Source organism: Salvelinus fontinalis, chromosome 16, assembly GCF_029448725.1.
Source record: "Salvelinus fontinalis isolate EN_2023a chromosome 16, ASM2944872v1, whole genome shotgun sequence".
NCBI classification, from domain to species: domain Eukaryota; kingdom Metazoa; phylum Chordata; class Actinopteri; order Salmoniformes; family Salmonidae; genus Salvelinus; species Salvelinus fontinalis.
The window spans coordinates 13,949,311-13,971,830 of NC_074680.1; the positions used below are offsets into that span (position 1 = coordinate 13,949,311).

Consider the following 22,520-nt stretch of genomic DNA (forward strand, 5'->3'; position numbering starts at 1 on the left):
ATTAGAGGGGCGAGGTTTTGAAATGTGTTTGAAGGTGTCTTATGTTGTTGTTTTATATATAAAAAAATATGTGCTTATTACGAACAACATGCTGTAGGAAAAACGGTGCTGCAGTTGACTGAAAACCAAGGGAAGCTGACTCCACCGTTGACTATTCAATAATGGCAGTGGTTACACGAAACAAAGACAAAACAAGTGAATGAAATATACTAACTTAGATGATCACCATAAAACATATGGAACCCTAAAATAGTGCCCACAGAGCCAGTCTACAGAGCACTGGCCACTCCTACATGTATGCTGATTCTTCACCTCTATTCATTCTGCCTCACACTCACCCGCTCCCTCTCTTACTGGAAAATAAAGCTGCCAATTAAATATGGAAATGTCCATTTCAGCGCCAGATACCTCACAGCGGGGGGTTGATTGTATGGAGGGTAATTTTTCAAAGGGAGGTGGCATTATGATTAACGTGACCTTATCTGTATTTGCACAAGGAGGCAGTGGGGTGGCTGCGCTGGAGGGGGCGGAGGGGTGGCTGCGCTGGAGGGGTGGCTGCGCTGGAGGGGGCAGTGGGGTGGCTGCGCTGGAGGGGGCAGTGGGGTGGCTGCGCTGGAGGGGGCAGTGGGGTGGCTGCGCTGGAGGGGGCAGTGGGGTGGCTGCGCTGGAGGGGGCAGTGGGGTGGCTGCGCTGGAGGGGGCAGTGGGGTGGCTGCACTGGAGGGGCGGAGGGGTTGAGGGCTGCTTGTTCACTACACCCTGTTCTCATCCCTTTCTAAGGTCTTTCGCCCTCTCTCTCTCTCCCTCTCCCTCTCTCTCTCTCTCTCTCTCCCTCTCTCTCTCTCTCCCTCTCTCCCTCTCTCTCTCTCTCTCTCTCTCTCTCTCTCTCTCCCTCTCCATATCCTATTTCTGTACCGTTCCCTCTAACTCTTTCTCAATCGCTCTCTTTTCCTAACAACACACCTCTCCCTCTCCTTCCCTCTCCCTCCCTCTCCCGCCCCCTCTCTCTTTCCCTCTGCCAGGCTGCTAGGTGAAGTGTTCCTGTGTCGCCCCACCACTACCTGGCTCCATTCCAATGCTTTTAGTGAGTGCTATCTGCCAAGGCATGAATAATACAGCCCCAAGGCTGGCGGAAGGCTGGCGGAATCCAAATGAGCTATACATCAGGAAGAAAGCACTCGACTTTAGCTCCAGAACACGCTCCCACCAAGACAGGCAATTACTCAGCCCCAGCTGCAGCCATGGCAATCACTACCACAACCCCTGAACCCCTGTACCACCCCTGTACCCCTGTACCCCTGTACCCACCATCCCAACACCCCACCTCAAAACAAGCACCCTTCCCCTCCTCCCCCTCACCATTGCATCAAGACCAAAAAGAAGACAAACACACAGATATATATATATATATATATATATATATATATATATATATATGTATATATATATATATATACATATATTATATATTCATAACAAATGATAAAGAGAGAAATTATGCCGATATTGGAAAATATGCATTAATATTATTGTTTTGCTCTCAGCTCTTTGAGATACACTGAGGCAAAACAAAACCTTGTCTGTGGGTGGCTGTGGCAATGAGAGCACCACAGAGACAGTTTATGGAGGATGGGAGGGTAAAATATTGCATAGAGACCCCAGCCAGATGTCCTTTCCTTAGGTCAGACCTACGACACACCACCACCACCACCACTGAGCTACCCTGAGCTATTAGTGAACCAGTTGAACCACTTAATCATTGCTGATCTATAGATAGACAATGTCCATAAAACACCAGCCCTTAACACTGTGACAGTCACCACCCACCGTAACGGCACACACATATACGGGCACCGCGTATATCAGGTATATATGACACCTATATGGTGCATATCGTATCAGCTAGCATTGAGGCATGAGTAAGTAAGCGTGTTAACCTATCCATCATCGGCTAATAATTTGTTAGCGTGGGATGTAATTACCGTGCGCTAGGCAACGGCACATCTCCCAGGTAGGGATAGTCACATAGGCCTGGAGGGATTGAACAGTGTTTTAGTCTGCAATGCATATCCTGTTAGCCTGACATCCTGCCTTCCAAACATGGAGGACGAGTAGGTAGGCTGTGAGATAATGAGGTATCGTTAGTGAGTATCTACAGTGTCTTATTAACTAATAATAACAGCAGTCCTTTGTTTGTTACCTCTGCTGCCATCAATTATTCACACTTCACAGATTTACTCATCATTCATTTATGAAGCATCTTGTGCAGCCCAGAAACTAAATGCCACCCAAAACCAAAACATCACTGTCAGAAAGAGAGAGTTATGTGTGTGTGTGTGTGTGTGTGTGTGTGTGTGTGTGTGTGTGTGTGTGTGTGTGTGTGTGTGTGTGTGTGTGTGTGTGTGTGTGTGTGTGTGTGTGTGTGTGTGTGTGTGTGTGTGTGTGTGTGTGTGTGTGTGTGTGTGTGTGTGTGTGTCACAGTGAGTATTGGTATCTCAGAGGAAACCATGTGGCCTATTTCTCTTTTACATTTGGATGCATGCATAGGAGGGTTTCTCATGAAGTAAAACCACTGGAAAATGGTGGAGTGTCACAAACAAACCACTTTGACTCAGTAGCGGTTTTGAGCTGCCTGGTAGCTCCCTTCACCATGGCTCCGCCATTACAGTTCTACCTCCATTCCACTTCCTGATTGTGTTAGTGTATAGCCTGTGAGGTGTCAGAGTGTGGCTCCCGAGGCCAGTCGCACGGCCGTTACTCTGTCCTTCCACACACTAATTGGACTTTATAGCTTCTCCTTCCTTCACCCCTTCTTAGAGGGGCTGACAAACAGCCTGGACTGAACCGAGAGCATTTATCTGCCTTAATGATGCCACAGGGACCTGAAACAGGTTTACCGACCATCCCTCAATACCCCTCTTCTATCTGTGTGACGGAGGAGGTATGAGAGGCAGCTAGTTAGAGGATGTTCAGTTACATGTTATACTAGTGCCCTGCTCCACCATTTAGACACAATGGTGGGACACAGAAGGATACCGTCTGTACCGTCTGTATTTCAGGCTTATGTTCTCTCTGGTGAAATGATTTGCTTTGAGTGGCTGCTCAGGGAGGATTCCTGCTCTGGACTATGAAGAAACCGATGTTAATGGATGTGTGTGTGTGTGTGTGTGTGTGTGTGTGTGTGTGTGTGTGTGTGTGTGTGTGTGTGTGTGTGTGTGTGTGTGTGTGTGTGTGTGTGTGTGTGTGTGTGTGTGTGTGTGTGTGTGTGTGTGTGTGTGTGTCTTTTGAGAATGTACCTCTGTGTGTGTGTGTACAGTATACTTGGCAAAGACACACAGATCCACCCTCTCACATGAAGGGTGTGAGCTGTGGATTTCCTCCCTCTCTAGGGATCTCACAGGAGGGGTGTGAGCTGTGGATTTCCTCCCTCTCTAGGGATCCCACAGGAGGGGTGTGAGCTGTGGATTTCCTCCCTCTCTAGGGATCTCACAGGAGGGGTGTGAGCTGTGGATTTCCTCCCTCTCCAGGGATCTCACAGGAGGAGTGTGAGCTGTGGATTTCCTCCCTCTCTAGGGATCTCACAGGAGGGGTGTGAGCTGTGGATTTCCTCCCTCTCTAGGGATCTCACAGGAGGGGTGTGAGCTGTGGATTTCCTCCCTCTCTAGGGATCTCACATGAAGGGTGTGAGCTGTGGATTTCCTCCCTCTCTAGGGATCTCACAGGAGGGGTGTGAGCTGTGGATTTCCTCCCTCTCTAGGGATCTCACAGGAGGGGTGTGAGCTGTGGATTTCCTCCCTCTCTAGGGATCTCACAGGGGGGGTGTGAGCTGTGGATTTCCTCCCTCTCTAGGGATCTCACAGGAGGGGTGTGAGGCCTCTCGAAGTCCTCTGGTCCTCTGGGGCTCTTCAAACCGCACCGCCTGTTATTGGAGGTTCTCTGAATCAGAGAGGCAGACAGGCACTCGATGTGTGAGTGTGTGTGTGTGTGTGTGTGTGTTTTGTGTGTGTGTGTGTGTGTGTGTGTGTGTGTGTGTGTGTGTGTGTGTGTGTGTGTGTGTGTGTGTGTGTGTGTGTGTGTGTGTGTGTGTGTGTGTGTGTGTTTGTGTGTGTGTGTGTGTGCGCGTGTATGTGTGTGGAATGTGTGTGGAAATGTGTGTGTTTACAGTTTTTTACAATCACTTTAGCACTAATTTCGGAACCCTGATGTCATTTTTCAAAACTCTAGACACAAAACTCACAACCAATGATCAAAATGCACATTTTTCGAAACTCTTTTTCCAATTGCTTGGATACAATACACATAAAGCTAAGATAATTTGTTCATTGAACTAAAATCACCTGTTCAAAATGACACAACTTAACATTTAAGTATTACCATTTCAAAATGAAATTCACACATTACATCTGAGATGACTGTCTATTCATTTCATTACAATGATCTAACTATCAACTGACACACCTGCTCAAAAGGATAAGTAACTGTTGCATTACTCTTAATGCAGAGTTTTATGGAAACTGACTAACAATATTCCATGTTTAGATCATGAAGTTTCAGGATAACGAGATCCATTGACACCAATTACCGTGGAACATGAACCAATTGGACTACATTATCTATGGATGTAATATTTCATCATCATTCTTTATCAGACACTGTTTCTATGGTCCCATGTACCACTTTTCCAGACCATGTTTTCAGATTTGACATTACTGTACACTCACCGGCCACTTTATTAGGTACACCTATCTAGTACAGGGTAGGACCCCCTTTTGCCTCCACAGCAGCCTGAATTATTCACGATGTTGTACGTTAAGAGATGCCATTCTGCTCACTACTGTTTTAAACAACTGTTATTTGAGCATTTGTGGCCTTTCTGTTAGCTTGAATGAGTCTGGACATTCTCCTCTGACCTCTCTCATTAACAAGGTGTTTTTGCCCACAGAACTGTCACTCACTGAATGTGTTTTATTTATCGCACCATTCTCTGTAAACTCTAGAGACTATAGTGCGTAACAATCCCAGGAGGGCAGCTGTTTCTGAGATGCTAGAATCACCATGTGTGGCATCAACAATCATACCACAGTCAAAGTTGCTTAGATTACGCATCTTGCCCGTTCTAATGTTAGGTTGAACAACAACTAAAGCTCTCTACTCTATATACTCTATATATTGAGTTGCAGGCAGTCACATGATTCGCTGTTCGAATGTAACCTTCCTTGATGAGCTAAATCAGATCTGTAGAGCTGATGGCATGACCTATGTCATTGTGTGGGATAGTGTCAGGTTCCACCATGCTCAAATGGTGCAAGCATGGTTTCAGGCCCATCCACAATTTACCACCCTGTACTTACCCCCATACTCTCCTTTCCTTAAACCCGATTGAGGAGATTCTTCCCAAGATGTTTGGCTAATGAAAGAAATCCATTGTGATGTCGATGAGAATCCAAATCCACAAGACAGGGTTGATGGAAATATAGAAGTACAGTAATCAATATTTTGTTTTGCTTTTTACAGTAAGCCAGCTGAGGAACACTGCAGGTGATGTTGTACTGTAGTTTTTTTTCTTTTTTTGTAGCAAATTATTTTTGCCTTGATTCAAAGAAACCTATGAGTGATTTTATTGTATTTCATCAATACATTTCATATTTTGTTCAATGATTCCACTGTGTCTGTAGTATTCTCTTTACTAGTCTTTTTACAGTGATGTATTTACGTGTAGTACCATAATGAAACATGTATCACATATTTTGTACTACAATATTTATTGATTGAACGAACAACTACACAGTGAAACTATCGGTATCTTGTGTGTGGGTGATCTAAATGATTGTGCCTATGGTATTTCATAATTAATGAGTTATTGGAACCAATGATTATGCATGTGCAAGGTTTCTTTAAAGATATGAATGCACAATGCAATGTTTTGAACATTGGACAGCCTGTGTTACAAGTGATGACCGTTTTGAGTTTTGTGTCTAGAGTTTTGAAAAATGACCACACGGTTCTGAAATTAGTGCCAAAGGGATTGTAAAAAACTGTATTACTAGCTGTGTGCAGAGGTGATTACATGGACTGTACTGTATGTGCATACATTTTCTAAATGTGTATTAGTGAATGATTGCGAATGACTGATAAACGCTATGTGAGAATTATGAAATGCTAATAGTGACTGATTAGGACTGTGTATCTAATGGTTTCATGCTGGGTCTCATCACCCCATGAAATGTGTGTGTGTGTGTGTGTGTGTGTGTGTGTGTGTGTGTGTGTGTGTGTGTGTGTGTGTGTGTGTGTGTGTGTGTGTGTGTGTGTGTGTGTGTGTGTGTGTGTGTGTGTGTGTGTGTGTGTGTGTGTGTGTGTGTGTACGTGCGTTACTCAGTATGTGTGTCAACAAGCTCTTAGAGTCTCACCGCAGAATTAGACGTTCATCCACATGTCAAATTTTGAAGTTGCTCCAAACATCAAATTACTAAGTGTTTTTGACACCCTGGGTTTTATGCCATTCATCAGACACTTTTCTTCAAAGCGACCTACAGTCATGCGTGCATACATTTTACGTATGGGTGGTCCCCTAATCGAACCCACTATCATGGCTTTACAAATGCCATGCTCTACCAACTGAATTTAGGATAGGGTTTGGGATAATGTTAAAACATTAAGGCTAGGTATTAAATCAAAATGGTTAAATTAAGCGTTAAGGTTTGGGATAGGGTCAAAACAAAAAAATCAAAAATGTGTTTCCACCACTGGGATTGAACAGGATACCTTCTGATCCGGAGTCATTGGATTAAGGGTTAAGGTTTGGAATAAGGGTTAAAACATAAAGGTCAGGCATTCATTCCGAATGGTTAAGTTATGGGTGAAGGTTTGGGATAGGATTAAAACAAAAAAATTAACAATTAGTTTCCACCACTGGGAATAAACCTTATCCAGAGTCATGGGATTACTGGATTATTCCCATCCACAACGCCCTAGCAAAACCCAAGCCTACTTGATGGTAATAGCCCTCACAATTGCCACAATCCCCCCTATCACTCTTGAGCGATCTGCCTGGTGTGTTACTCATTCCTCTCATCTTCTATGTGCTCTGTGGACCCACACGGTTCAACCTCTGCCTCTCATCTCACATCCATTCTTCATTCATCAGCCCTCCCTCCCTCGCTCTCTCTGAGCCAGAGGTCCTTCCTAAGGTGTAATTTAGCTGCCACTGCTCTGTAACTCTAGTCGTGGTCCAGAGGGGCTTGTTCACCCCCGACACCACAGACACTATCTGTCAATCAACCTTCCAGACAGTAAGTGGGTTCAAAGTGAGAGTCATTATTAAGTATGGCCTGAGTGGGCGGGATCTACTGCCCTGCCTTGACCCCTTGGCATGTTCACACCATAAAGAAAACCCTGCTTCGTTTTTTTTTCTCACACATAATTAACGTGTGATGAATTTTCACAAAACTTCAGAGGAAAACAGAGAGAGGGAAAATAAACAGTACATATTTTCTAGAAAATAGAAGAAAAAAGAAAATACCATTTTGATTGGATTTCTTATGGGCAAAGGAACTTCCATCAAATCCCTGAATGCCATGTTAACAGCATCAGCTATTAATGCTTCGTCTAATAGAACATTGTCTAGTGATTTTTAGTCACACCAGGCGTTAGAGAAGCCTGCTCTAGTCCCTCTGTCTTAATAACACCAGCCAGCCAATTATCTATCAGCGTTGAGACTTTGTAACGGCTGTCTAATGCCTCCTCCTCGGATGAGGAGAAGGAGTAAGGGTCGGACCAAAATGCAGCGTTGTATGTAGACATAATGAATTTAATAAATGAAAGACGAAACACGAAGAACACTTGAATTGATTACAAAATAACAAATGACGTAAACTGACCTGAACAAGAACTTACATAAACACGAAGAACGCATGAAACAGGAACAAACTACCTAAACGAACGAACAAACGAAACAGTCCCGTGTGGTAGACACAGACACAGGAACAATCACCCACCAACAAACAGTGAGAACAGCCTACCTTAATATGGTTCTCAATCAGAGGAAACGTCAAACACCTGCCTCTAATTGAGAACCATATCAGGCAACACATTAAACCCAACATAGAAACACATAACATAGACTACCCACCCAGCTCACGTCCTGACCAACTAAACAAAGTAAAACAAAGGCAAATAAGGTCAGGAACGTGACAGACTTGACTAATTGACTAGAGTTGACTAATCTAAAACGGCTGGCCAAACTATCCTGCCATGGGTGTCACGTTCCTGACCTATTTCTGTTAGTTTGTTATATGTGTTAGTTGGTCAGGACGTGAGTTTGGGTGGGCATTCTATGTTTTCTGTTTCTGTGTTGGTTTATTGGGTTGCCTGGTATGGCTCTTAATTAGAGGCAGGTGTTTGGCGTTCCTCTAATTAAGAGTCATATTTAGGTAGGCGTTTTCACAGTGTTCGTTGTGGGTGATTGTCTTCCGTGTCTGTGTCTGTACACCACGCGGGACTGTTTACGGTTTGTTCGATTTGTGTAGCCTATGTTTCCTATTCGTGCGTTCTTCTTGTTTTATGTAAGTTCGTCGTCTAGGTCTGTCTACACCGTTTGTTGTTTTTGTTAGTTTAGTCAAGTTCGTGTTTTCTTTAATAAATTATGTGTTCAAACTCCACTGCGCCTTGGTTCGATCACTACTCCTCCTTTTCGGTAGAAGAGGAGGAGGACCGCCGTTACAGAACCACCCACCAAATCTCCAGAACCAAGCAGCGGAGTAAACGGAGTAAGGGACAGAAAAAGAAGGAGGAATGGACTTGGGACGATGTATTGGACGGGAAAGGTTGCTACACATGGGAGGAGATCCTGGCTGGTAGGGATCGCCTCCCATGGGAACAGCTGGAGGCACTGAGGAGAGCAGAGGCAACCGGAGAAGGGAACCGGAGTTATGAGGGGACGCGTCTTGCACGGAAGCCCAAAAAGCCCGTGAGTAACACCCAAAAATTTCTTGGGGGGGGGCTAGGAGGTAGTGGGCCAAGGGCAGGTAGGAGACCTGCGCCCACTTCCCAGGCTTACCGTGGAGAGCGGGAGTACGGGCAGGCGCCGTGTTACGCAGTAGAGCGCACGGTGTCTCCTGTACGAGTGCATAGCCCAGTGCGGGTTATTCCACCTCCCCGCACTGGTAGGGCTAGATTGGGCATTGAGCCAGGTGTCATGAGGCCGGCTCAACGCGTCTGGTCTCCAGTGCGTCTCCTCGGGCCGGCATACATGGCACCTGCCTTACGCATGGTTTCCCCGGTTCGCCTACATAGGCCGGTGCGGGTTATTCCACCTCCCCGCACTGGTCTGGCGACCGGGAGCATTCAACCAGGTAAGGTTGGGCAGGCTCAATGCTCAAGAGAGCCAGTACGCCTGCACGGTCCGGTATTTCCGGTATTTCCGGCGCCACCTCCCCGCCCCAGCCTAGTACCTACAGTGTCTACACTACGCACTAGGCTACCAGTGCGTTTCCAGAGCCCTGTTCCTTCTCCATGCACTCTCCCTGTAGTGCGTGTATCCAGTTCGGTGCCTCCAGTTCCGGCACCACGCACTAAGCCACCTGTGCGTCTCCAGAGCCCTGTACACACTGTTTCTTCTCCCCCTACTAATCCTGATGTGCTTGCCCTCAGCCCGGTGCCACCAGTGCCGGTACCACGCACCAGGTATAGAGTAGGCTTTGAGAGTCCAGTGTGCCCTGTCCCTGCTCCCCGCACTAGCATGAAGGTGCGTGTCCTTAGCCCGGTGCCTCCAGTTCCGGCACCACGCACCAGGTCTACAGTGCGCCTTATCCAACCAGAGCCATCCGTCTCCCCAGCGCCATCTGAGCCATCCGTCTCCCCAGCGCCATCTGAGCCATCCGTCTCCCCAGCGCCATCTGAGCCATCCGTCTCCCCAGCGCCATCTGAGCCATCCGTCTCCCCAGCGCCATCTGAGCCATCCGTCTCCCCAGCGCCGTCTGAGCCATCCATCTGCAATGAGCCTGCAAAGCCGCCCGTCTGCCATAAGCCTGCAAAGCCGCCCGTCTGCCATGAGCCTACAGAGCCGTCCGCCAGACAGGAGCCGCTAGAGCCGCCCGCCAGACAGGAGCCGCTAGAGCCGCCCGCCAGACAGGATCTGCCAGAGCCGCCAACCAGACAGGATCTGCCAGAGCCGCCAACCAGACAGGATCTGCCAGAGCCGCCAACCAGACAGGATCTGCCAGAGCCGCCAGCCAGACAGGATCTGCCAGAGCCGCCAGCGAGCCATGAGCAGCCAGAGCCGTCAGAGAGCCATGAGCGTCCAGAGCCGTCAGCCTGCCATGAGCGTCGAGAGCCGTCAGCCTGCCATGAGCGTCGAGAGCCGTCAGCCAGCCATGAGCGTCGAGAGCCGTCAGCCAGCCATGAGCGTCGAGAGCCGTCAGCGAGCCATGAGCGTCCAGAGCCGTCAGCCAACCATGAGCGTCGAGAGCCGTCAGCCAGCCATGAGCGTCGAGAGCCGTCAGCCAGCCATGAGCGTCGAGAGCCGTCAGCCTGCCATGAGCGTCCAGATTCGTCAGTCAGCCATGAGCTGCCCTTCAGCCAGAAACGGCTATATACCCAGAACTGCCCCTCAGTCCACAGCTGTCTCTCTGTCCGGAGCTGCCTTTCAGTCCGGAGTTGCCCCTCTATCCTGATCTCCCTCTCTATCCTGAGCTACCTCTATATTCTGATCTATCCCTCTGTCTTGTGCTATCCCTCTGTCTTGATCTATCCCTCTGTCCCGGTGCTGTCCCTGTCATGGATGTTACCAAGAGGATTTTGTGGGGGTAAGATGTGGGTGGACATTTTTAGGGGGAGATGGAGGCTGGGATTGACTATGGTGGGGTGGGGATCTCGCCCGGAGCCTGAGCCACCACCGTGGTCAGATGCCCACCCAGACCCTCCCCTAGACTTTGTGCTGGTGCGCCCAGAGTTCGCACCTTATGGGGGGGGTTATGTCACGTTCCTGACCTATTTCTGTTAGTTTGTTATATGTGTTAGTTGGTCAGGACGTGAGTTTGGGTGGGCATTCTATGTTTTCTGTTTCTGTGTTGGTTTATTGGGTTGCCTGGTATGGCTCTTAATTAGAGGCAGGTGTTTGGCGTTCCTCTAATTAAGAGTCATATTTAGGTAGGCGTTTTCACAGTGTTCGTTGTGGGTGATTGTCTTCCGTGTCTGTGTCTGTACACCACGCGGGACTGTTTACGGTTTGTTCGATTTGTGTAGCCTATGTTTCCTATTCGTGCGTTCTTCTTGTTTTATGTAAGTTCGTCGTCTAGGTCTGTCTACACCGTTTGTTGTTTTTGTTAGTTTAGTCAAGTTCGTGTTTTCTTTAATAAATTATGTGTTCAAACTCCACTGCGCCTTGGTTCGATCACTACTCCTCCTTTTCGGTAGAAGAGGAGGAGGACCGCCGTTACAATGGGCCTGTTATTGCCATCCAATATTCCTACCCCATTAACCTCCACCTACAGATAAATCCGTTGGAATGATATTATTACACTTGGTCAGCTCCATAAATGAACCCCTGGCTCTGGACTTATATAACATAGAGATCCATTGAAGCCCAGTCATTTCATTTCATACACATAGACTATATTTAAGGAATCTGATCTACAACACATATTTAGAAACAAGTTACAATGCAATGCTAATAGGATCAAACACAAGTTTGTATTTCCATAAGGTGTAGTTTTATAATTAAAACAAAAATCTGATTCTACTGCTTGCATCAGTTACCTGATGTGGAATAGAGTTCCATGTAGTCATGGCTCTATGTAGTACTGTGCACCTCCCATCGTCTGTCCTGGACTTGGGGACTGTGAAGAGACCTCTAGTGGCATGTTCTGTGGGGTATGCATGGATTTCTGAGCTGTATTCTAGTAGTTTAAACAGACAGCTCAGTGCAAGTTAACCCTAAGCTACAAAGAAAAACGGTCAACTGACATATGGCTAAAACCAAAACTCAGAACATACAACCATATCAGAAACAGCTACGATCCAGAACCTTATGTCACCCCTCACCTAACCAGAAACCAAAGGTCCGTTTGTGCCCCGTTGAGAACCGGGCTACTGCCTTTGTCAATTGATGTAGGTAGGTTCAACGCCATAGATGAAGAAGAGCGACTATGTACTGTCTGTGATTTAGGGCAGGTCGAGAATGAACTGCCATTTTTATTTCATCGTACTTTATATGATGATTTGAGAGTTATACTGTTTGATAAAATGTTGCAAAGAAATCGGGAACTATTCTTGATTAGATATGAAGAAAAGTTTGAATGGCTATTTTTGAAAATACCTATTCTTGGTTGCAAATTTTATCTCCAAAGCTTCGACAAGATAAGTTGTAAACTTGAAATGTTTTTGTTTTGTTTTCTGAATTGTTTTTCACTGCTGTATAAACGTATGTTTATATAGACAGTCCATTCGGAAAGTATTCAGACCCCCCACTTTTTCACATTTTGTTACATTACAGCCTTGTTCTAAAATTGATTAAATAGTTTTTCTCCATCATCAATCTACACACAATACCCCATGATGACAAAGCAAAAACATTTTATTTTATATTTTAGCAAATGTAATAAAAAACTGAAATATCACTTGACATAAGTATTCAGAGCCTTTACTCAGTACCATGTTGAAGCACCTTTGGCAGCGATTATAGCCTTGAGTCTTCTTGGGTATGACGCTACAAGCTTGGCCCAGCTGTATTTGGGGAGTTCAGATCCTCTCAAGCTGTGTCAGGTTGGATGGGGAGTGTCACTGCACAGCTATTTTCAGGTCTCTCCACAGATGTTCGATCAGGTTCAAGTCCGAGCTCTGACTTGTACCGAAGCCACTCCTGCGTTGTCTTGACTGTGTGCTTAGGTTCATTGTCCAGTTGGAAGGTGAACCTTTGCCGCAGTCTGAGGTCCTGAGCGCTCTAGAGGAGGTTTTCATATCCTGACTAGTCTCCCAGTCCCTGCCGCTGAAAAACATCCCCACAGCAAGATGCTGCCACCAACATGCTTTACCGTAGGGATGGTGCCAGGTTTCCTCCAGACGTGACGCTTGGCATTCAGGCCAAAGAGTTCAATTTTGGTTTTATCAGACAAGCGGGCTGTCATGTGCCTTTTACTGAGGAGTGGCTTCCGTCTGGCCACTTTACCATAAAGGCCTGATTGGTGGAGTGCTGCAGACATGGTTGTCCTTCTGGAAGGTTCTCCCATCTCCACAGAGAAACTCAGGAGCTCTGTTAGAGTGACCATTGGGTTCTTGGTCACCTCCCTGACCAAGGCCCTTCTCCCCCGATTGCTCAGTTTGGCCGGGCGGCCAGCACTAAGAAGAGTTTTGTTGGTTCCAAACGTCTTCCTTTTAAGAATGATGGAGGCCACTGTACTCTTGGGGACCTTCAATGCTGCAGACATTTTTTCGACCATTCCCCAGATCTGTGCCTCGACACAATCCTGTCTCACAATTCCTTCGACCTCATTTCTTGGTTTTTGCTCAGACTTGCACTGTGGGAGCTTGTATAGACAGGTGTGTGCTTTTCCAAATCATGTCCAATCAATTGAATTTACCACAGGTGGACTCCAATCAAATTGTAGAAACATCTCAAGGATAATCAACGGAAACAGAATGCACCTGAGCTCAATTTTGAGTCAGGTGCAAAGGTTCTAAATACTTATGTAAATAAGGTATTTCAGTTGTTTTTCTATATATATATACATTTGCAAACATTTCTAAAACCCTGTTTGTGCTTTGTCATTATGGGGTATTGTGTGTAGATTGATGGGGAAATGTTTTATTTAATCCCTTTTAGAATAAGGCTGCAAAGTCACTAAATGTGGAAAAAGTCAAGGGGTCTGAATACTTTCCGAAGGCACTGTATGTATAGACATGATTATCTTATTTTGCTACAGTAAATACAATGTGGGCTGGGCATCTTGAAGTTGCCTGACACGATAATAAAATAAAATCATGGGCTACAGACAAACAGAGACTATGGTTTACTGGGACTGCATGGAACCATCAGCAGGGTGTGAATAGTCTTATGTTATGGCATTTCTGGGTCTGCGGCATGCGTTCTAAGGCTTTGTGAATTGCAGCGCGGCTAGGCTGGAGAGGAAAGAGGATATCGCTGGCACGCCGTGCAGAGAGCGGAGAAAGGGACTAATTAACATATTAATGATCCCACCTTCTTAGAGCTTCTGTCGGATAGTCAAAACACTTTGATAAGTATGCAAATGAGCACGGAACCATCTGAAGGAGAAATTAGCTGCCGGAGATGGCCGAGAGAGAGAGACAGAGAGAGAGAGACAGAGAGAGAGAGAGAGAGAGAGAGAGAGAGAGAGAGAGAGAGAGAGAGAGAGAGAGAGAGAGAGAGAGAGAGAGAGAGAGAGAGAGAGAGAGAGAGAGAGAGAGAGAGAGAGAGAGAGAGAGAGAGAGAGAGATAGGGAGAGAGACAGAGAGACAGAGAGACAGAGAGAGAGAGAGACAGAGAGAGAGAGATAGGGAGAGAGACAGAGAGAGATCGAGGGGGGAGACAGAGAGAGAGAGAGACAGAGAGAGAGAGAGAGAGAGAGAGAGAGAGAGAGAGAGAGAGAGAGAGAGAGAGAGAGAGAGAGAGAGAGAGAGAGAGGAAGAGGAACAAGTCAGAGTGGGAGCATGAGAGAAAAACGAAGATGGAGATGCATCATTGCTAAACCTTAGTTAAGCCTGATGAAAACCCTTTGAGGTCCAACTAGTTGCTGATTAAACAATGCATTAATTGTGTGGGTATTCATCAACTTTCCTTGTGGAATTGTTGTACCCTGCAACTGTGGACAGTTTTGGATGTGCATACTGTTCTTTGGAATTGTCTCTAGCTACCTGTTCTAACCTCATCTCTGTTAAGACACAGGTTTTCTCTGTCCACTGGTTGGTGGAATGAGAGAGGCTAGTAGTTCTAGTGGAAGCTTTAATCGCCTGTGTCAGAGCTGAAACATGGCCGTCCAAGACATTATCCAGTTAATTTAACATTTTAATTATTCAAAATCATTGTAGAATGTGATGACCGTGTCGGTGAATCGGGAACTAAACTAAGTCACGCACGTGTGCGCGCGCACACACACACACACACACACACACACACACACACACACACACACACACACACACACACACACACACACACACACACACACACACACACACACACACACACACACACACACACACACACACACACACACACACGTGAACACACACTAGCTTTCCCACAGAAATCTCCCACCCTGGTCACGTGCCAGGCTTTCCAGTGTTATAATTACTTGCCCTTGTCTGGATGGGGTCATTACTCAAACCCCCTCAGAGCTGGCGGCCCTCTGGCTTAGGTCTTTCCGCCATCTTGGACGTCAGCACAGTTGATAGACAGCAGCGCTCTGTACCATATGTATCTTTATAGCGAGAGAGAAGAGAGAGGACGGACAGTATGGAGAAGGCTGCATAGCCATGCACTGTTTCCCATCTCTGTTTTCGCTCTCTCTTTTTCTTTCTCTTTCTTTCTCTCTCACACACAAAGAGAAGACAAAGAAACACTCCTCCTCTTAGTGTGACGTGTCCATCCCACCAGCCAGTGCTTTGCTTTGCTCAGCGGATAATTGAAGATAAATAAAACAAACGAGAGGCTCAATCCATCAGCATGCCTGGCTAAGACTGCCTTGCTCAAATACTCTCTCTCTCTCTCTCTCTCTCTCTTGCTTTCTCTCCCGCCCACCTTCCTCAACTGTTCTGAACATTCCAGCCCAAGAGGAGCTGACAGGGAGAGAACGGCTCTGCCTGTATTTAGTAAGAGACAAATACAAACGCTCTGTTTAAGAGACGAGTCTGAACGGGTCTGACGCATGTGATGTCATAATGATTAACATAGTGTTTGTGGTGATATGGTACCCACGCATGAGAACCACAAGTTAGTATACACGTCGGTGGAAGCTGTTGAGGGGAGGACGGCTCATAATAACGGCTGGAACGGCAGACATGGAATGGCATCAAACACCTGGAAACCATGCGTTTGAGGTATTTGATACCGTTCCACTAATTCCGCTCCAGCCATTGCGACGGACCTGTCCTCCCCAATTAAGGTGTCACCAACCTCCTGTGATACACATAATATATACACAATAGTCACAGCCTTTATCTGAAAAGGGGGGATTCTACCAATACTTTTGACAGCGTATTTAGGAGAAGCCCAAAGTGTCTGGTTCCGGTTATGTAAGGCAGCAACCCCCTCTTTGTTTGACTGTGAAAATGGGATTAGTTCACAATGAGCCTGGTATTTTAGAACAAAAGGGAAGGAATAGAACACAGGCATGTCCTTTAGAGAGGAGAGAGATCCTTCCATTTTGAGTGCTTGTTTATGAATAGCTTTATGGAGAGCTTATGCACTAGAAAACATGATTAGCATATCCCACTGTACATATGCAAATGACAAAGGGATCGGAATACATATTAGTGCAGTAACCTGCCCATCAAACCTGGCTGAGGGGAAACAATTATGGTAGGCTATCAGAATGCGTTTCAAAGGATATACCAGCAAAAAAAAATGGAAATCATTAGTGTACAGTAAAAGTGGAAAGAATGGATAATCCGTTACTGAAATAAGACCAAAAGGAGATTGTTTTACCTTCGATGTCTTGCATATTTGCCGCTGACATGTCCACTTCCATCACAGCCTTGTGTAGGACAGCTGCGATGAAACAGAAACACACACTGAGTATGCACGTAACTCACCATTCTCCACACTGAGTATGGACACATCTCCCCATTCTCCACACTGAGTATGCACACAGCTCACCATTCTCTACACTGAGTATGGACATAACTCACCATTCTCCACACTGAGTATGCACACATCTCCCCATTCTCCACACTGAGTATGCACACAGCTCACCATTCTCCACACTGAGTATGCACACAGCTCACCATTCTCTACACTGAGTATGTACACAGCTCACCATTCTCTACACTGAGTATGCACACAGCTCACCATTCTCCACACTGAGTATGCACACAGCTCACCATTCTCCACACTGAGTATGCACACAGCTCACCATTCTCCACACTGAGTATGCACACAGCTCACCATTCTCTACGCTGAGTATGCACACAGCTCACCATTCTCCACACGGAGTATGCACACAGCTCACCATTCTCCACACTGAGTATGCACACAGCTCACCATTCTCCACGCTGAGTATGCACACAGCTCACCATTCTCCACACTGAGTATGCACACAGCTCACCATTCTCCACACTGAGTATGCACACAGCTCACCATTCTCCACACGGAGTATGCACACAGCTCACCATTCTCCACACTGAGTATGCACACAGCTCACCATTCTCCACACTGAGTATGCACACAGCTCACCATTCTCCACACGGAGTATGCACACAGCTCACCATTCTCCACACTGAGTATGCACACAGCTCACCATTCTCCACACTGAGTATGCACACAGCTGATCATTCTCCACACTGAGTATGTACACAGCTCACCATTCTCCACACTGAGTATGCACACAGCTCACCATTCTCCACACTGAGTATGCACACAGCTCACCATTCTCCACACTGAGTATGCACACAGCTGACCATTCCCCACACTGAGTATGCACACAGCTCACCATTCTCCACACTGAGTATGCACATAACAGACAATTATCCACTCTTCCCTTGTTCCATCTGTCCATCCATCTACTATTAATATGTTGTTCAGTTTCTGTTTTCTTCTCCACACTTTTATTGGATGTTCCTCCCCCTTTAAAAACATATAACATTTCTGCCTTTACTCTACCCCCAATGCACTCTCATTGTACTCCTATACGTATGTACCGTATGCACTGTTATGGTAATTCACACTCCAATCTGGTTTTACTCCCTCACCTAGCCCCTCCTCTCATTTTAGCCTAATCCTCATCATAACCATCATAACCCTCTCCAGTATCACAGCGGCATATCTCCCCAGACCAGACCAGACAGAACCGTCACGGAAAGTCAAGCGTATTTGCCCTGATGACTATCCTCTCTCTGGGGAGCGACGCCATCGAGCGGCATTATCGGCATTATGGACGCCTCGGCCTGGAGATGGGCTGGCCATCGATCCGCTGACTAATTGCCATCTGCAGGCAGCGGTGGAGAAAGGAAAGAGAGGGAGAGAGCAGAGAGAGAGAAAGAAAGAAAGAAAAGAGGAGGAAGAGAGAGATAGAGATGGGGAGCCACACTGTCTGTGGAAATCAGAAAGCTATACTGTAGGCGTCCAGGTGGGATATTATTTATTGATATGTGGGTCCAGAATGTTATGTCTCAAAAAAACTTATCCCAGCCTGTAAAGGACTTAATTAAACCCATGGATGAAAGTATAAAAGTATCTTTGAACCAGGATTAAATGGCCAAATATAAGACATACATGAGAACTCTTAGTGGATAACTGGAGCACCAATGTAAGGTTGTCCATCATCGATGCAGGGAGATCCAGTGGGCGGATCCCATCAATGGGTTTCATGGTCTAGGACAGTGGTTCCCAAACTTTTTATAGTCCCGTACACCTTCAAACATTCAACCACCAGCTGTACCCCATCTAGCACCAGGGTCAGTGCACTCTCAAATGTTGTTTTTTGTCATCATTGTAAGCTTGCCACACACACACTATACGATGCATTCATTAAATGTAAGAACGAGTGTCACGTTCTGACCTTTATTTCCTTTGTTGTGTCTTTATTTAGTATGGTCAGGGCATGAGTTGGGGTGGGCAGTCTAGTTTTGTATTTCTATGTTTTCCTATTTCTGTGTTTGGCCTGATATGGTTCTCAATCAGAGGCAGGTGTTTTGTGTTGTCTCTGATTGGGAACCATATTTAGGTAGCCTGTTTTGTGTTGGGTTTTGTGGGTGGTTGTTTTCAGTCTTTGTGTGTCTGCACCAGATAGAACTGTTTCGGTTGTCACATTTGTTGTTTTTGTATTTGAGTGTTCACCTTTATTAAATTAAGATGAACAATTACCACGCTGGGCATTGGTCCTCTGATCCTTCTAAATTCTCCTCCTCGGACGAGGAGGAAGACGACAGCCGTTACAACGAGTGTGAGTTTTTGTCACAACCCGGCTCGTGTCAAGTGACAAAGAGCTCTTATAGGACCAGGGCACAAATAATAATATAATAATAATCAATAATTTGACTCTTTATTTACCCATCTTACATATAAAACTTTATTTGCTCATCGAAAATGGTGAATAACTCACCACAGGTTAATGAGAAGGGTGTGCTTGAAGGATGTATAGAACTCTGTAATGTTGGGTTGTATTGGAGAGAGTCTCAGTCTTAAAAAAAATTTCACACACAGTCTGTGCCTGTATTTATTTTTCACGCTAGTGAGGGCCGGGAATCCACTCTCACATAGGTACGTGGTTGCAAACGGCATCAGTGTCTTAACAGTGTGATTTGCCAAGGCAGGATACTCTTGAGTGCAGCCCAATCCAGGCAGTGGCTTCTGATTAAATTCAATTTTCACAGAACCACTTGTTGCAATTTCGATGAGGCTCTCTTGTTCAGAGATCAAGTGGACTGGAGGCAGGGCATGAAAGGGATAACGAATCCAGTTGTTTGTGTCATCCGTTTCGGGAAAGTACCTGCGTAATTGTGCACCCAACTCACTCAGGTGCTTCTCTATATCACATTTGACATTGTCTGTAAGCTTGAGTTAATTTGCACACAAAAAAAATCATACAATGATGGAAAGACCTGCGTGTTGTCCTTGTTAATGTAGACAGAAGAGCGGCAACTTCTTAAATCATAGCCTTAATTTTGTCCCGCACATTGAATATAGTTGCGGAGTCCCTGTAATCCTAGATTCAGATCATTCAGGTGAGAAAAACATCACCCAGATAGGCCAGTCGTGTGAGAAACTCGTCATCATGCAAGCGGTCAGACAAGTGAAAATTATGGTCAGTAAAGAAAACTTTAAGCTCGTTACCACTCCACTATGTCTCCCTGTCATGGCTTTTGCGCCATCAGTACAGATAAACACATCTTGACCACCAAAGTCCATTTGATGTCACAAAGCTGTCCAGTACTTTAAAAATACAATCTCCTATTGTCGTGGTTTCCAGTGGTTTGCAGAAGAGGATGTCTTCCTTAACCTGTTGAGGATGGGGGCGCTGTTGAGACTATTTATGCTAATCGTGTAATTTTTGAAACAGCTTCCCACAAAATCCTTGATCGTACAATATGCATATTATTATTATTATTGGATAGAAAACAGTCTATAGTTTCTATAGGAGTTGAAATTTTGTCTCTAAGTGGAACAGAGCCCATTCTACAGCAATTTCCCTGACATGGAGTCAGATTTCAGAAATGTTGGCCACTGTTCTGGAGTCAGTTAAAAGGGCACTGTTATTGCTATGACTATACGGACACTGCTTACGTCTTCCCCTGGATGCCTTTACGTGATGACGATTTCAATGGGGTCGATTGCGCGTTCACAGGCCCTATAAATAAAAAAACCCTGTAGGTAGGAACTCTTTTCTTGCTGCGTAATGCGCGTGGAGGACATCGACCTGCTATTTTTCCAAGCGTTAGTTTAGCCTGTTATATTTTTCCGGTCATGTTTTTACTCGTTATAGGAGTTAAAAACATCATAAGGTAGTTAATTTAAAGCGTTTTATAGCAATTTATATCCGTTTAGTGCGATTTTGGGACATTTATTTCTTTAACGCTGTGAATAGCTGGGCACGCTTTCAGTTCATCCCGAACGCAGTTGGCATTTCCACATGGCAAGAGGACAGCTTTCCACCAAAAGACGATTACTCCCAAGAAAGGATCCTTTGCCCAAGATACTGATGGAAGAACAGCTCAAAGTAGGACATTTTTATTATGATAAATCGTGTTTCTGTCGAAACATTTTAGTGGCTTAGGACGCCATGTTTTTTGACGTAGCTTCGCTTGGCGCAAACTGTATTGAAAAGTAAGGATAAATTAAAAAATGTAATTCCGCAATTGTATTAAGAATTAAATTGTCTATCAATCCCTGTCCACCCTATATTTTTTAGTCACGTTTATGAGTATTTATGTATAAGAGTAGATCACTGTCTAAGTGGCGCAAGGACATTTTCTGACCAGCTGAGCTACATTTCACATTGTCTAACCATGATTTTGGTGGCTAAATATAAACATTTTCGATCAAACTCTATATGGATTGTGTAATATGATGTTACAGGAGTGTCATCTGAAGAATTCTGAGAAGGTTAGTGAAAAAATTAATATATTTTTGGCGATGTTGACGTTATCGCCCACTTTGGCTAGAATCAATGCTGGGCTGCTATGTGCTATGTGCTATGCTAATATAACGATTTATTGTGTTTTCGCTGTAAGACACTTAGAAAATCTGAAATATTGTCTGTATTCACAGGATCTGTGTCTTTCGATTCGTGTATGCTGTGTATTTTTACGAAATGTTTGATGATTAGTAAGTAGGTAAACACGTTGCTCAATGTAGTTTTTCTAGTCCATTTGTGACGGTGGGTGCAATTGTAACCTATGCCATCTACCTGAAATATGCACTTTTTTCTAACAAAACCTATCCCATACCATAAATATGTTATCAGACTGTCATCTGATGAGTTTTTTTCTTGGTTAGGGGCTATAAATATCTTAGTTTAGCCGAATTGGTGATGGCTACTGGTGTTGGTGGACAAATAAAAGATGGTGGATTATGCTAATGTGTTTTTAGGTAATAGATGTACATCTTTACATATTGTGTCTTCCCTGTAAAACATTTTAAAAATCGGACATGTTGACTGGATTCACAAGATCTGTGTCTTTCATTAGCTGTATTGGACTTTAATGTGTGAAAGTTAAATATTTAAAAAAAATATTTTTTTTGAATTTCGCGGCACTGGTTTTTCAGTGGGGGTGGGGGGGGGAGTGCCGCTAGCGGCACACTCAACCTAGACAGGTTAATTGACCTCCCATAAACGTATCGGACATATACCAGGAGGTATGCCAGACCCGCCACGTCTGTTGACTCATCCAGCTGTAACGCATAGAATTCACTGGCTTGTATGCGAAGCAGTAATTGTTTCAAAATGTCTCCTGCCATGTCACTGATGCGTCGTGAAACAGTGTTATTTGATGAAGGCATTGTCTGTATAGTTTTTGGGCCTTTTCCATCAGCATTGTCCCAGCCATGCTAAGGGAAAAGCCAGCCATTGTCCCAGCAGGAAGAATTAAGTCCTCCACAATAGTATGGGGCTTGCTGTCCTAGCCACTCGGTAGCTCACTATATAAGACACGTCTGGCCCCTTCTTATTAATGGTATCTGTTGCTTTTATACATGTCTTACTACTTGAAAGTCGTCTTAATTCTCGCTCCAAAAACTCCTGTGGTTTATTTTTCAAATTGGCATGTTTTGTTTCTAAATGTCTGTGGAAGAGTGAAGGTTTCATCAGATAGTACTTTTGCACATATAACACACTGTGGCTGAGGAAAGGCACT

The 22,520-nt window shown here is 45.2% G+C and overlaps 1 protein-coding gene across 8 annotated transcripts in view; it reads right to left on the reverse strand.

Annotated features, from left to right (window-relative positions):
- The window catches only part of LOC129812676 (myelin transcription factor 1-like protein), a 149,629-nt gene that overhangs the window by 69,440 nt on the left and 57,669 nt on the right, over positions 1-22,520 (reverse strand). For all 8 annotated transcript variants that reach the window (XR_008753043.1, XM_055864441.1, XM_055864445.1 and 5 more), the window contains exon 5: positions 16,657-16,719. Coding sequence is in view for 7 of the 8 variants with exons in the window: in XM_055864441.1 (XP_055720416.1) it covers positions 16,657-16,719 (63 nt within the window). In the remaining variant the exon portion in view is untranslated. The remainder of the gene's footprint in view (positions 1-16,656; positions 16,720-22,520) is intronic.